The sequence below is a fragment of the Filicampus tigris genome, chromosome 14 (assembly GCF_054856515.1).
Source record: "Filicampus tigris isolate MCC_2025a chromosome 14, RoL_Ftig_1.0, whole genome shotgun sequence".
Classification (NCBI taxonomy): domain Eukaryota; kingdom Metazoa; phylum Chordata; class Actinopteri; order Syngnathiformes; family Syngnathidae; genus Filicampus; species Filicampus tigris.
Genome location: NC_141230.1, coordinates 22,582,513 through 22,597,968, shown reverse-complemented (window position 1 = coordinate 22,597,968; position 15,456 = coordinate 22,582,513). Strand labels below are relative to the sequence as shown.

General features: G+C 44.9%; 1 protein-coding gene across 3 annotated transcripts in view; it reads right to left on the bottom strand.

Moving 5' to 3' along the window:
- The window catches only part of col18a1a (collagen type XVIII alpha 1 chain a), a 56,299-nt gene that overhangs the window by 1,250 nt on the left and 39,593 nt on the right, over positions 1 to 15,456 (bottom strand). For 2 of the 3 annotated variants that reach the window (XM_086051986.1, XM_086051988.1), the window contains 36 exons: positions 12,669 to 12,747; positions 12,164 to 12,291; positions 11,338 to 11,364; positions 11,030 to 11,227; positions 10,054 to 10,080; positions 9,908 to 9,970; positions 9,727 to 9,804; positions 9,607 to 9,657; positions 8,915 to 9,046; positions 8,765 to 8,827; positions 8,590 to 8,634; positions 8,164 to 8,295; positions 7,181 to 7,252; positions 6,613 to 6,639; positions 6,333 to 6,431; positions 5,224 to 5,259; positions 5,006 to 5,095; positions 4,898 to 4,930; positions 4,728 to 4,763; positions 4,415 to 4,474; positions 4,261 to 4,338; positions 4,140 to 4,175; positions 3,966 to 4,019; positions 3,783 to 3,848; positions 3,530 to 3,595; positions 3,419 to 3,449; positions 2,737 to 2,781; positions 2,611 to 2,645; positions 2,356 to 2,484; positions 2,105 to 2,264; positions 1,904 to 1,968; positions 1,670 to 1,798; positions 1,510 to 1,542; positions 1,100 to 1,420; positions 777 to 974; positions 56 to 171 (listed from right to left, as the gene is read on the bottom strand). In XM_086051986.1, the coding sequence (XP_085908112.1) occupies positions 56 to 171; positions 777 to 974; positions 1,100 to 1,420; positions 1,510 to 1,542; positions 1,670 to 1,798; positions 1,904 to 1,968; positions 2,105 to 2,264; positions 2,356 to 2,484; positions 2,611 to 2,645; positions 2,737 to 2,781; positions 3,419 to 3,449; positions 3,530 to 3,595; positions 3,783 to 3,848; positions 3,966 to 4,019; positions 4,140 to 4,175; positions 4,261 to 4,338; positions 4,415 to 4,474; positions 4,728 to 4,763; positions 4,898 to 4,930; positions 5,006 to 5,095; positions 5,224 to 5,259; positions 6,333 to 6,431; positions 6,613 to 6,639; positions 7,181 to 7,252; positions 8,164 to 8,295; positions 8,590 to 8,634; positions 8,765 to 8,827; positions 8,915 to 9,046; positions 9,607 to 9,657; positions 9,727 to 9,804; positions 9,908 to 9,970; positions 10,054 to 10,080; positions 11,030 to 11,227; positions 11,338 to 11,364; positions 12,164 to 12,291; positions 12,669 to 12,747 (3,038 nt within the window). The remainder of the gene's footprint in view (positions 1 to 55; positions 172 to 776; positions 975 to 1,099; positions 1,421 to 1,509; positions 1,543 to 1,669; positions 1,799 to 1,903; positions 1,969 to 2,104; positions 2,265 to 2,355; positions 2,485 to 2,610; positions 2,646 to 2,736; positions 2,782 to 3,418; positions 3,450 to 3,529; positions 3,596 to 3,782; positions 3,849 to 3,965; positions 4,020 to 4,139; positions 4,176 to 4,260; positions 4,339 to 4,414; positions 4,475 to 4,727; positions 4,764 to 4,897; positions 4,931 to 5,005; positions 5,096 to 5,223; positions 5,260 to 6,332; positions 6,432 to 6,612; positions 6,640 to 7,180; positions 7,253 to 8,163; positions 8,296 to 8,589; positions 8,635 to 8,764; positions 8,828 to 8,914; positions 9,047 to 9,606; positions 9,658 to 9,726; positions 9,805 to 9,907; positions 9,971 to 10,053; positions 10,081 to 11,029; positions 11,228 to 11,337; positions 11,365 to 12,163; positions 12,292 to 12,668; positions 12,748 to 15,456) is intronic. The other variant, XM_086051987.1, reaches the window with a different exon arrangement.

The following is a 15,456-nucleotide window of genomic DNA, read 5'->3' as shown; positions in this document are numbered from 1 at the left end:
GGAGGTAGGTGATGCGCGCGCACGTGCAGGACATTCAGTGTTGCGCAAGACTCACCATGTGCTGTCCCTGAGAATATCCCTGCCATCGAATGAGTAAATTGGTACGCCCTGTCTCATATTGCCGGCATTGTCACCAAAGATGGATTCCCAACTGTCGAATAGCACTTGATCCTGCGTGGGAGGAAAAAAAAATAAAAATGTCGCGAGTTGTCCATTGTACTGATTGTGATGGGGACTCTTCCTGCCCGCTCAGAAGCTCCCCGGCCGGACCCGGCTCGAGAGTTAGCAAAAACACGCAAGAGCCTATTATTCACATACACACTGCATGTATGCCACGCATTGGCATTGAAGGCATATTCAACTCATGGCTTAAAGAGTGTGGGATGGCAATGTTGGTCGACAGCAAATTTGAATCGCAGATGGCTTTTTTGTGTCCCTAAAGATATTTTTGATTTTAAAAATGTATTTGCTTTTTTTTCCCCCAAGCACATTCGATATTTTCATTTGGGGGTTTGTCCTACAGTATAAGAGCTTGCAAAATACGGAATTTTCCGGACATTTGTCATTTATAGCTATGAGAAAACATTCCATCAGTTGCTGAACAGACGCTAATGGGATAAGAAGTTGTGTTTTTCTGAACATGCTGTTAGCTGAGGACAACAGCGCTAGGCTCTAGATTCGCTTTTAAGCATTTTCAAACAAACTGTAAGCAATTCATGTTTAAGGGAATTGTCGAATTTGAAATGATATTCAAGTGTGAAAGTGCAGTGTCTCACCTTAAGGTTGACAATGGGCAAGGTGTCCCTGTCCGACCTGCGGACAATGGTGTAAAGGTCTTGGAGCTTGGAGGAGAGGAAGGCTCTAAAGGTCCCCTTCAGGCCCACACTACGGGCCTGCTGGAAACACAAGAAGTCGGCCCCGCGAATTCCTCGCATGTTGCCACTCTGAGGGGCGTTCAGGGCGATGAGATGCAGCTAAAAAGGCACAAAGAGAGCACAAGCCAAGCATTTGTCAAAGGCCTTCTCTTCGCAATGAAATGAAAAGCGCGATTGCTTTCTGGAAGCTCAAGTTCAAAACCAAAAGGCTCGGCACCGCCTACCCCTGATCCTGATTGGCCCCCGTGGACCGCAGGTTGCACTAGAGGTGGGCTGGGTCGTCGCTGGGGAGTGACCGGATATCTGTTCTCACCCTGTCCTGTCGCCACTCTGCCATCCGTTTGACCCGAGTGCCTCAGGTCGGGGAATCTGGGATCGTACCGCGGAGGGTAAAGGGGGTCCACGGGTGGGCGCGACGGCGGCTCGATGGGTCGCACGTCGGAAACGCTCTGCGAGTAGTGGCCGGCTCCGTTGCTTTGGGACTGGTCGTGGGACTGCGGGTACAAGATCACAGGTGGAGGCTGAGCCTCTGCCACCTCGTTTTCCTTGAAAGAAGAAATGCAAACAATGATCCATGAATCTCAAGACAGACAAGAGTTAAGCGTGCAACTTTGGTCCATTTTGTCAGGCTCACCAAATCTCTGAAGAAGGGGTTGTAATCTCCGAGCTGTGGGAAAAAAAAAAGTATCCTACCAATACTTCTGATTGCAACCTTCCCTGGTATTTTTTCAAAACAATAAAGTGTGGCGTTCACTTTTAAGAAACAGTTTTGGAACGGGACGGGAGATCCGTACCATGACTTGTCGCAGTCCGTCGCGGACTCTTAAATAGAGGTCGGCTCTGTCGAGGATGTAGATGAGGCTGCCTTCTGCCTGGCGTCTGGCCGTAGCCAGCATTGTGTCATAGGACCTGAGAACTGTAACCTGTGCACAGTGAACCAACCAGTGGGTTGCTATGCTACGACATGAGCTGGTTTGTCCGACTTGACTTAGTCAAAGGAACAAAAGAATAGGAAATAAAAGACTTACTCCAGACGAGTGTCCGGGACTTCCAGGTGGTCCAGGAGGACCGGGAGGTCCCGGTACATTGGCACCTTCAAATTGAAACATTTTATAGAGGATACAACTTAATGACAGATCAACTAGTCCTATGTGCAAATATGCGGCACTGTCACGTCCACACTTATGTTTCATTTGGACATATTGAGGCGCAGGATCAAAGCGACTCACTTTGACTGGGCCAAAAGGCGCCAGGCAGCGAGGGGGACGTCGCCGGTCCTGGTGGTCCGGGTGGTCCGGGAGGACCTGGGCGGCCATCGTAACCGATCCCGGCTTGACCAGGTGGACCCTGAGGTCCGGGGGGACCCGTTACAGAATCTCCTTTTGGACCCTAACATAAAGAAAGCACATGACTTCAACATTTTACACATATCCAATTTGACAGTACGTTGGGGACGTCGATGTTTTGTTCTCCAACTCACTGGTAAGCCCGGCTTGCCAGGAGGCCCTTGTGGGCCTAGAGGTCCTCCAAAGCGAGGGTCATAATATCCACCAGGTTCACCCTTTTCCCCCTTCACTCCCGGGTCTCCATGCTCTCCCTTTAGGTCATTCTGTAAAAAAAAAAAAAAAAAAAAAAGTGAGGGTTTAGCCTTTATTGGCGACCGGTTAATTGCTGAGCAATATTGTTGAAAAGACGGCAATGGCTTAATTCCTGAACCTTCAGTTTGTGCACTTACCTTGAAAGTGCGAATATCAAAATTTGAGCCCGTTCCTGTAAATAAAATGGCATTTTCGTGAACATCGACAATCTCGGTAGCGGTCGTCATAAATGTTAAAATCTGTATTTAAAATCAAGGATTTACCGGGGACACCCGGAAGGCCGCGTTCACCCTTTTCTCCTTTAATTGCTGTAGTAAAAAAATGACATACACACTGCAGCATGAGACAATATGACACAGGTAACTGACCTTAGCATTGCTATTTCCCACCGTGACATATTTTGTCTTTTATCGGCTCATTTCTCAAATCTAGTAAGACTTGACGGATTAATCTCGTGACGATGGAGACTTTTCCCCCCCTCGGGCTGAGCTATCTGGAAGAAGCTGAAATGAGGAACATTTTTGTCTGCAGAAACTCTAAATCTTACTTTTTTGACAGGACCATTTACTTCTTCGTAATGAGAGAACATGCTCATTTTCAAATCCATCGCATTATACCTCACAACGCCTGCCATAAGAGTAAGTAGGCACGCTTTAATATCATAATGATATCACAGACAATAGAATGGCATATGGTGGAATATTAAAGGTGGCATGCTGTACATTATTGTGGAAAATTGATGTTTTCATATTTTGTATGCAAATAGTTGGCTCCCCGGTGTGCCTGTCCACCATCCCAGAATGAAACGAGATGCGCAAGTTGATCGTGAGCTGCCTGTTCTGTGAGTGAGATGCTTAAAAAATGTGACATCACGGTCCAGCTGAATGGCCAAGATGGATCTCATGTCAGGTCACTTAACAACTGTGTCTGGCAAAGGGTTCATACCTGGATAGTTCCTGGAGGTTCCATCATAGTGCTGTTAACAATGACACAATATTTGCTTTAGACAGTCGTGTTAGTCAGCTGGTTGTAGCTTCAAATGGTTTAGTAACTCACGCTGAAGCGATCCAAGGGTCCGGTAGGTCCTGGCGGCCCTGGCGGTCCCGGTGGGCCAGGAGCCCCCTGATGAAAAAATGAGACTAATACATGATATGTAACAAGTTGTAACTGAGCTAATTAGGGCCAAATCAAAGATCAAAAAAAAGGTAAACAAACAAACAAAAAACATGTATTGAATGGATTATAATTGATAAAACTGAAAAGAGTCATACTGTCAAAACTTCATGAGATGGCTTTAAAAGTAACTCACTGGGTATCCATAGCCGGAGCCTGGATCTCCTTTCTCCCCCTTGTATCCATTCACACCAGGCCGACCCTAACGAGAGAGAAGAGACATTTCTTTTAATGGCTGTATTTTCGGGGTCAAATAACGTCATCAGCCGTGTACAAGGCATGGCATTGGAATACAAACAAACCAACAGTGTTTACTTACAGGTCTCCCAGGCATTCCAATTTCACCCTTAATTCCATGAGGGCCGTATTGTCCCTACATGGAAAAAGTATCCGTAGACATGACTTATTGCTGCATTGTAAAAATAACCGTTGACATTTTGGAAATGATTGTTGCCCAAATATCAAAGAAATGATCAAATGTGTAAATGCTTACAGGTGGCCCCACAGGTCCAGGAGGGCCTCGATCTCCCTAAACGCACAGTAGAAACATCAGAAAAGCAAAGCAAAAAACGTGCTAGAGACAAACGCAGACTGTCAAATGCACCGATGCTTACTTTAAAACCCGTTAGCCCCGCCGAAAAGAGCGGACCCCCATCAGGGCCGATGACGAGACCTGGCTCGCCTTTCTCGCCCTGCAGAGAGAAGCGCCCTTAGCACCTCAACCAAAGGTGAGAAAAATCTAAACAAGGCATTAAGCTTTGACCGTACCTTGATGCCATAGCCTGGAGGGCCTGGGTCTCCCATGTTACCCTTTGGACCTATAGGACCCTAATAGGACCACAGAAGTACAATTACAATGTGTTGACATCAGAATCAGAAGAGCTTTATGGTCATTGTAGGGAGTGTCCAGGGGGAGTCCAAAGACAGAAGGCAGGCTCTGCAGCCAACAGGGCGCCACCACATCCCATTCTGCAGGTGCGCCATAATAGAGGAAGGGGCAGGGGTTGGGGAGAGGCCAACGAAGGCACTGATTGTGTAATCCAGTAAATATGACCTATTAGTAGTCACTGAAGGGACTTACAGGGAATCCAGCTCGACCCGGCACACCAGCCCCTCCCTTTACAGAAATAAAAACAAAACATTTGATTAGGTGAGGTACACCCTGGACTGGACGCCAGCCAATCTTAGGGCACATATAGACTTTCTATCATTCACAGTCACATCTGTGCACGTCTTGGTTTGAATACACACCTGAGGGCCAACGCCGCCAACAACACCGTCAAACTGTAGCAACATAAAAAGAATATAGGTCAGAAAAGGATGCAAATTTGCCACCAACTTTCGAGGATTTTGTTATACATTGTCAGATGGTTGGTAGATGACTTGTCCGGGTGGTCCAGGTGGGCCTGGCGGTCCGGGGACTCCATTTCCATCACGGCCTGGTTCACCCTTATGCAGAGCATGCATGTGAAATGATTACCATCCATCCAAGATAACACCATCCGTTCAATATAATGACGCAAACACAAGACACAAAACAAACTCAAGATATGCGTAGGATTTGAAATGATATTCACCCTCTCTCCTCGTTCCCCTCTGTCCCCCTTTGCTCCCTGTAACATTCAAGAATCAGACAGCAGATGTCAAAAAGCAATTCAAGTTCAAAGCCAAAAGGTAAGCAGAGCTGCAGATTGCCTTCAGTAACTGTTAGCTTTGGGCTATAATAGCATGTTCTTTGAATTCGTTGACAAAGTTGTTATTTGTGTTTTGCATACACAAATTGTGATCTGTGTACACACTAGTGACTGGTCCAATTTGGCGGCTCGTTGACAAAGTGGCGCCTCCTGGAGTCCAATTTGTTACGGAACTTTGAAGGCGCGGTCGCTACTTGCGCGGCGTGCTTTTGTGTTTTCATCGGGTTCATGCGGTCCCTTCAGAACGCAATGACTGTGACGACCGTATAATCTTTGTGTGTTAATGTGATAACCAGTATGCGTGACGTCCAATTACATTTGGCGATGTTTGCGAGCAATACTGCGGCGGCGGTACTGGCGCAAAGTGCCGGACGGACATTTGAGTAGTCGCTAAATTTAGATTGTAATCCTGCGTGATGCGTCGTCTTTTTTTTCTCCACTTTTCTCTTCTACTTTGGCTCCAATTGACTGTTGTCAAAGTGTGGAAGCAAGACCGCGCATCCTTCCAGGCTCGTGAAAAACAGTCTCCTCCTTGTAAAGGCTTGAAAGCGCAACACATTGAGAGGCCAGTGCAGTTATCAAAATGGAATTAGAAAATAAAAGATTAATGGGAGCAATTGTTTGGAAGAATCTGTCATGGTCTAAATTGGAAGCAACATGTGACAAATGATACATTTGCTACCAAGAGCATGTTGGAATGTTTAGCGGCTCTCTCGGGCATAAGCCCAATGAGCAATGTATAAAACAACCACTTCCTCGATGCGTGTTGGTTTTATCTTTCAAGAAGGCATCCGATGTAAATAATGCCTGGCTGGCCCTGTCTGCAGCTGGCCCCATGGTCAGATCAGGGCACGCTGACTCTAACACTTTTAACTGATTATGCTATGTCCGTCAATGTGTAATTGCCACATTGGTTTTCGGTTAACCTATTGGCTAATATAAAGCCATTCATATAGAGATAGATCCTTCAAGCAATCAAAAAGATTACCGACCTGAACTCCAGGGAAGCCGTCCAATCCTGGTTGCCCATCTCTTCCTTCAGGACCCTCGCTGCCCTTCTGACCTGCGAGGCCGGGCAACCCTGGTTTACCCTGCAGGGGTTCATGCGTTCAAATTAAATGTGGTAATACTTTATAACTGCATGTTGACAGAACAAAAGGTTGTCACCTTGAAAAAAGGCTTGGATGTTAATGTGCTTTATGCTATCCTTCCACATGTACAGTATATATAGGCGAATAATGTGATTACTCCATAAAGTGCTTGTTTACTTACTGGAAGTCCAGGCAGGCCAGGTGGACCCTAAGAGCACACATTTGATTGAGTTAAAACCTTAGAAAAACATTCCACCTTGCATTTACATTGACAGTTTTTGTCCATTGAATAAGCTGATTGAAGCAGCCATTTTGAGCAAATTCCAGGGCGTGTCATAGGACAACTTCTTGGGAGTTTATTCACCCAAATGAGCCCAATTGGTAGCAGGCACACTCGCTCGATGGGCGATGCTCAATTTGGTGGATTTTTATGGCTACCTCATCGAATGTGGGTGGAGCGAGGCGTTTTAATGATCGTTAAGTTTTAATGATGCTTCTGAGGATTTGCCATGAAATGAGGGTGGGCAGCCTGTTCATTGTTGCTGGAAGCATTTTTCAAACTTTAAAATGGGTCAACTTGACTGGCACTGTCACAGGAGGGTTTAGAACCACGTTTTACAAACAGTAAGCAGTTCCTTAACGGTCTTCATCTTAATTCTCAGACTTCTTGCATTTAACATTTTGGGGGCCTGGCATAAAAAAGTGGATTACAATTTTGATCACTTTCTGAAATGCAACAAGCAACTGACCTGTCTTCCTTCAGGTCCTCGGACACCAGGAAGCCCATTTGAGAAAATGCCACCAGACCCCTCCATGTCATCCTGCAAACAACAACAAAACCTAACTTTGCTTCTTGTACATCGAGCATCAAGGACTGTGCAGTCATCCCTCGTTTATCGCGGCGGTTACGTTCCAGACCAACCCTGCAATCCATCAAATTCGTTGAGCAGTGATGAAGTGTTTATTGTATTATTTCTGCGTTTTTTAAAGCGTCATGAAAAACATTATTTCCATCAGTAAGTATTCGCACGTGAGGTGCAGGTATTATTTTTGTCCACTTGGGGTCGCCATTCTCACACTCCACTCTGTAGTTATTGTGACGTTCAATGTGTACCTGAAGTCTAGCCTGTTGAGCGACAGACCTTAGCGCTCGCCATTTTGTGTACAGAGTGACGGCGTCGGTCACTGCATACGCTTGTCTTGACTCAATTTTGTTACCGTTTATTCAATGAGGCTTTTTTCAATGGCTGTTCCCATTCACTGTCGATCCAAACCACCTATTATAGATTGCAATTCATTCTAACTAACGGTAGCCGACTATATTCAATTAGATAACATTTACTTTATCCTAAAAGTGCAGTTGTGTGACTTAGTTCAGGCATTTGTGCTATGCAATAAGCACATGGTACTTTAGCTTCTTATGTAAGTGTGACATGAGCCCAGACTTTGGACATTCTGTCTTTGGCGCACTCGTTCCTCCTGACTTGTGCTTATTGTTACACGAGTCTGCAGTAACAGTCCGTGTAGAAAAATAATCACGCGAAATAGCCAACAATCCGCAGTGCAATAAAAACCAGCGAAAAGTCAACTACGATACAGCGAGGGACGACTGTACATAATGTGGCATTCGCTGTGATGTCAAACACACGGAGTGAATCCAAAACATTTTTTTTATTGTGAATCAATGAGATGCAGTAATCCAACCGATAAGTATTGTTTGGCGAGAACTTACGAATCCAACACCGTATCTTGGTCCAGTAGGCCCAGGAGGTCCAGGTGGCCCAGCCGGTCCCATCGGTCCGGGTAAACCAGCCAATCCAGGTTCGCCTGTTGGCCCAGGTAAACCAGAATCTCCTTGAGCTCCCTGTTCAATAGACAAAATCAAATCAACAACGACTCAAAAGAAACATGGAATTACTTTGGGGAGGAAAAATGGTCACCAGATGACTGCGTGTCTCATTGGGAAGTCATTATCAGCATAAAAATTTAACATTAGCTTTGAATTGATTATACGGCCAATGGATCAATGAGGTTTAATGCTGGGACAGCGTAAAACAAACATCCTGTTGACATGATCAACTTTCATGTGATTGGAGATATCTAGCAACATATGTGAAAACAAACTGACTTGATTAAAAAAACAAAACTAAATCTTCACCTTCTGTCCAACTAGTCCTGGCTGGCCAAGCACTCCAGAGTCACCCTAGAATAAGACAAAAAATAACACATAATGTTCACACATAATCACTTTTTATTGGACGTTCAAGTCCAAAAATGTGTTGTGGTTAAAAGGAGGCCAATGTGCTGGTCAATGTAAAAATGTAGGAAATTACCTTTTCTCCCTTGGGGCCAGGGGCTCCTGGATGGCCATCGACACCCGGTACACCGGTCAAGCCCTGCAGGCCCAAAGTTCAGGTCAAGGGTGGATCATCATAAGCCCTTAAAAAGTTTGATTGAATAGAGAGCCAAACGTTGGCACGTACAGGTTGACCAGGCGCCCCATCTTGTCCCGGGGGTCCGACTGCTCCCGAACTCGATGCCGCGTTTGGTGTAGCAAGACCAGGAACACCAGGGAGACCAGGTGGCCCCGGTGGGCCCGGTGGCCCTGGCAGCCCCTAAAACCAAAATTTCCATGGGGTAAAAGTGAGGAATGCCGGAAAAAAAAATGTCACCACGTTCCCACATCGGACGTTAATCCAGAATCCAACCGCTCACCTCACCTCGATTGTGAGCGAGAGAAATGTTAACGCTTTAAAAAAGAGGATATACTTCATGAGGTGAATGGCGAGTGCATGTAAAAAATCCACTGATGTTCACCTCAAGCCATGCAAGTGAGTCATCATTCGTCACCGTGTGTTTCTTAGCCGTACAAAAACAATTTTACCATCAAAAGCCCTTTCTTGTTGTTTTGAGCCGCCACAAAAGCAAAAAATATTACTGTCAAAGTCACCGCTGAGCTTGACAAGTTTCTTATCACAAAAAGCTTGTTTTCTCTAGATTTTGGTCAGATTCCGCTGTTTTTGGTGAAGTTCTATTGTCACAGAACACGATATACTGCGTGTACTGAAAGACCCGTCAAAATGCTTGGAAAACAGCTGGCAGTCAAAAAGCTAATCACTTCAATGTTTTCCCTTGCATATCCCTCCGCATATTGTGTCAGTAGTACCGCACTTACCCGAACTGATTCCAGATCTGGGAATCCCGAGCCCTCCATGTCCACGTAAGTCTGAAAACACAGTTACGTCCAATCAACTGTCACTTACACCTCTCGGGATTTAACTCGAGAGTCACTCACAGATCTGCTTCCTGGTCCCGGGAGTCCGGGGGGACCCGGTGGCCCTCTGGGACCAGGCTGACCATCGCCACGCTCTCCCTGTATGCATCACGCCCATTAGCGTTACATCTTGCACTCAATGTTCATTTAAAAAAAATATATATAGATATGTCCACTCAGTATCAGTATCCGTTCATCTAACCTTTTCTCCTTTCAGTCCAGGATCTCCAGGCGTTCCTGGGAAACCTGGGGGTCCATCAGCACCCTGAATTGAGAAGGCCGACATTTTGATGGCGTATTAAAAGTGGAGTGCAACATACATTGCACAAGCTATTGAAAGCAACTCACCCTTTTTCCGTCTTCACCTGGATCACCCTGTACAATTACACAAAACATACAGGTAGAGATTATTACTGTGTACACGCCACATATCATTTGGCCCGATGAAATAAACATTAAGGAAGAGACGTTATGGAAAATGGATGATTTCATTGCTTGTGTACAAATAGTTGTGTCTCTGGAGTGTTATTTGTAAAATTGTGTCTCCGAGCAAGCCGTTCTGAAATTACCCCATCAAAGTGTCCATGACTTGGGCGCTAGGCTGGGTGAAGATCCGAAATTTCAAGCCATGCCCAGAATACACGGAAACAGTATCAGGTCAAATAAATGTATGCGGTAAATAAATTAGCCAGTTGCGGATTTGCGGTCTGGATGTAGAGGGCGGATTGACTGCTCTGGGTGGAGTCTCAGAGTCTCGACCCCAATGACAAACACCACCAAAAGTCGATTGTTGCTTTAAAGAAAAATTGCTAAAGATGCGGCAACACCGAGTGACCGTCGCTTTGTCGCTCTGCCCCTGTTCATCGTGTAAACAAAATATTGTCATCAGGATTTATTGAGACAGAGAAGAATCCCCCAAGCATGAAAAGAAACTGTTAACCTTAATCTAAATTAGTAACACAGTTTGTCTTTATAACTGAATAAAAAGCTAACTACAGATTGGTCTTTATTATTGAGAACTGTCAGTGCAGGTGCAGATCTATTGTAATGGGAGGCAGGGACACGGTCCACCCTGAAGCTATTTTCCTCATCATCTTGAACAAAAAGCTCTGACGGAACAGTTTTCACAGTGTCCAGTTAGATTTTAGTTGAGTTAGTTAGTTAGTTTTATCCCTCCCAGTTTTCTGCAAACGTTTGGACACACTTCACACAACTAATATTTATCTGTTTTAAACGGCTTTTCGGTGCATTGTTACACTCCAAAGCAGAGGAGGTTTTTCCAAATCAATTCTCTTGAGAAGCATTCAATAGGCAGCACACTAACTGGTTCTCCTTCCTCTCCGGGTGGTCCCTGGGCACCAGGGGCACCTGATGGTCCAGGTGGTCCTCGAGCACCAGGAACACAGGAAGCATCGGAACCCTCTTGACACACGGAGACCTCTGACGCCACCCCTGGGGGCCCGGGGAGGCCGGGGGGGCCAGGTTCTCCCTTCTTTCCTTGGTAGCCGAAACCTGCGTTGCCCTGGAAAACAAATGAGAAATATTTGTTGTGGTTAGGAGAGGAATAGCTGAGAAACATTTAGTACCAGGCAGATAATCAAAAATGGAGTATTGCCTGGAGAGTCAACTCACCTTTGCTCCCTTTTCTCCAGGTTCTCCCTGCAAATATGAAGAATAAAACAGTATTGGCATGCACGCTTGTTCTTCATCTTCAGAAATAAAACATTTCACATGTCACCTTAACCGCCAATGGTCAACCACTACCTCACTAAAAATGTAGAAATACATATACAGTATGTCAATGTACAGCAGGGGAAAATAGGCAAAGAAGTATTTCCATACTGTACACAATCTAAGGTTGATCAACATTTTCCGGGGTCAAATTCAATCACACTTTACAAATTCAAACATTGTAGTGCTCGTATATGCCTGACAATATTCTAATCACAAATGTGGTAAATTGCACCTTTACACAAACAAACTATACTTAAAATATTCTGATAGCAGACTGATGAGACATTTAAGCAAATATACTGAATATTATACAGTATGTTATGGATATATATTTGTTTCACTTTAAAATGTTTCACCCTAAATTCAACCCTTTTTTTTAACTGCTCAAATTCAAGCAATGTCGTTTTAAGCACATGTCGGATGTCCTCATAAAGGAATAAATAAATCGAAATGTGACTACAGTGTCTTGGAGGAAAATTACAGCATCTGGCCTCTAGGGGGCGCAAAATGTTCGGTCAAGCTTTGACCTTGAGGACTTGCGTCTATGTTGCTATTGTTCATGTTTTAAGTCATCAAACTTTGCTGGCACATGTCGTACCGTTTTCTCCGATTCCTTGTGTTTTGTTGTCATCAACCTGTCTTATATCAACAAGATTCCAATTTGAAATCAATCCAAAAAAAAACAAACAAAAAAAGAGAGGAGAAATGATGGAAGGATCCACACCTTCCCCCCTCGAGCGCCATCCTGTGAGCTGACTGCAACGCTGTCGCCGGCATCTCCTTTTGGCCCCGCTACACCGCGGTCCCCTTTCTCTCCTCGGTCTCCTTTCTCTCCTTTGGCCCCAACTGATCCTCAAGGGACAATAACATTGGACAACGCAAACACTGTCACAAAGAAATTGAATGAAAACATATTGGTACTTCTTATAGGGAACTAAGTCAAAGTGGAGTCAAGAGCATTCATCTGTGAGCTATTTACTTTCAACGCTAATGTTGATAGATGAGTGTGAAATTAACGCTTTGGAATCAAAGTTTGTTTTGAATGTATGAGTTGCCATAGTGCAATAATCGTCATGTCCACTAGATGGAGGCATGTTCCAATAGTAAATCATGTGCCCTGAGAGTAAATAACGTCAAGAGTCAAGTTTGAGTCCAAGTGTTTGGACTGTGCAGCCTGAGCATTCTGCTGTGTTGTGTGTGCTGCGTTACGGTGTGAGGACGTGCGTCACCTGTGTGCCTCACGGCCAACGTCTCTTCTTGCCTGGCGACCGGTGGTTGCTGAATGGGCCTCAAAGAAGGCGGAGCCGTCTGGTGGTGAAAGAAAAACATGATCGTGCAGTCCGTTAATCGATCAATGATAGTCGATTAACTTGTAGCAGTGTGATCTTAGATTACAAGGACGTTTGTAGCGGCAGGCCATGGACAAATGTACTTGTTACTTCTAAAACAAAATAATATCAATATGATGAGTCAGCACTAATCTGTCCAGCCAATTGTAGCAAAGCCTTGTTGCCATCAAACTAGTCTCACACGACTAGGTGACTACATACTACGTTGCTTAACGCCTCATCTGACCTCTCACATCAATGCACGCCAGTCCAGTCGTGATGTCAAATATGTACAATCGGCTGCAGGATCATAAAAACAAACAAAATGTAACAACGGGCATTTTGCAGGCATTTTAATGGGCATAATGTGAAGAGCCCCTAAATGCACAAGGGCAGGTCTGCCGAGCAGCAGGAGCAACTGATGACTCATTTTAGCTTCTTTGTGTAAAAATGGAGAGGCGAGGAAATCATGGAGCAGCACAGCCCCCTGCCCCCGCCTCCCAACCACACACACACACACACGCACACAAACGCAGCTCATTCTTCACCTATGACACACTGCGATTGTCACCTGCAAAGAATGTAAAAGAGCGTGCAGCCCAAGGGGGCAACATGAAGCCCCGGTTGATCATTAACCAGTTGTCTTCTCAGAGGCTGCGGCCCCCCTCACTGTGTTGCATAGCAACGGCTACGCTAAGAATTCCACACAACAATTATTGACTCTTTAGCTTGACACAATTCATAACATGCTAAGCGACTCATTCATGCATTCATCATAACAGGGGGCCTGAAGGCTGGCAGGTCCCGAGATGTGCTGACAGAGTTGAACCACATGACCTCCAAGGTTTTAAAGCACACGTCCCGTTTCCTTGGCGACAGAAATTCCGGAGCCGGTTGGCCAAAGATAGGAGGATGGTCATGGAGTACAGAAGGGATATTTCGATTCTTGCTTCCTTCAAAGAGCCGATCACGGTCATCAATGAATTGTGTATCTGTTTCTTTTGTGAACAGCTTGGCCTTGGTGGAGGTTTGCAAATCCAACCCTTGCAAGAACAACAACCAAAAATGGGTTCAGTTCTGCTTTAAACTCCTCTGTCACACCAAATGCACACCTCATACATGTCCTGTAGTATTTCAACATACGCACAGTATCTGCCACTGCAGACTTCCTCATATACTACTAGTACAGTAAAACACAATGACCAACAGAGGGAGACAGAATGGGAAGCCTGGCGAGTTGCCCAAAGCAGCAATCTGGTTCTCAGATGAAAATGGGGAAAAAAAAAAAAGGTTTTGAAAAAAAAAAAACCCAACGCTCTAGACAAATCATGCATCCATGGTAGTCATCCTTAGACACGAAACCGTACTGATGCACGCAAGTGCTCAAAGAATGTTTTTCCCATATGTCTTGTTTGATAGAAAATGAATCATCACATGACGCCATCAACATCACATCATGCATTCTCCCTCTAAAAATGGGAGGGCGGGGCTTGGTCGAGGAGGACACTTCAGTGACATTGTCAAAGATGTCACGAGCAACTCAACTTCCCGACAAATTCCTGCACGGCAAAATGGAAAGCTTGACTTCACCTCCCTCTCTACTTTGCATTTGCCCCGACATGTCAGAGTTGTGCGGACTGGGTAAGTTGTAGTGCCGGTGAACTCAAATCACATGTGGAAAAATTAGTCGGCAGGCATTTGGTACCAGCTGTTGTCTTTAACAGCGCCTTTGCTGATTATGACGCTAATAAATAATAATAAACACCTATCGGACGGAGGGAAAACCCACTCGTAAAAAAGTGACACAGTCTTAATGCAGAATCATTAATGTCCAGACATGAAGAATTCTGGCAGCATAGCAAGCCCCGCCCACAATGTATGCTGCAGGAGTTTTCAAACTGGGGTCACCAGATGAGTTGTAGCTTGGGAGTCAGCAAGATAATTTGCAATAAATTATTTGGTCGTAATATTTTTACTTTAAAGTGCATGCTGTATGTCATTTTTTTTTACTGAATGAAGGACAAAAAGTGTACGAGAAAAAAACGTTTTTGGAAATTCACTAGATAAAACACTCGTCAACTTTTGACTTTTTGAAATCCTAATACAAATATGAATTAATTAGTGTTAGCCTTATGATCAGGACCCTGTAAAAATATATTCTGTGTGAGGGGTCCCTGGACCCAATGGTTTTGAGAACCCCAGAGCTACAGCAGCTTTCAGTTTCCTGCTTATGGTCGATTGAGAAACCAGCCCTCAATGTCAAAGTCATGAGCGGAATTGACATTAGTTTTTTTCAGAGTGTGTAGTTGTGCGTGTGTGTGTGTAATGTGGATGGGGGCGCGTAACTTATCTTTCCGGGGTGGGAAGACATGAGTGGCTGTTAGTGGAATCCGATTGTGTGACAATGTGAATGGGACATAAAGCAGGGATGGAAGAGTAGGCGGCTAGGCAGAATGATAGCAGGTAATACAAAATAACAAAAGAGGGAATATGAGCATTTGCATGTGGGGTACCACAGGGCTCAATTCTGTGGCCGCTTCTATTATGTTTTAAAATTGACTCGGCAACAGCCACTTCCTCCTTGTTTCCTATACGTTTTGCAGATGACACAAATGTATCTCTCTCACATGAATTTAACCCTAACCCTAACCCAGGGAGCTAAATACAAGCAACCTGACGAGACAACGAG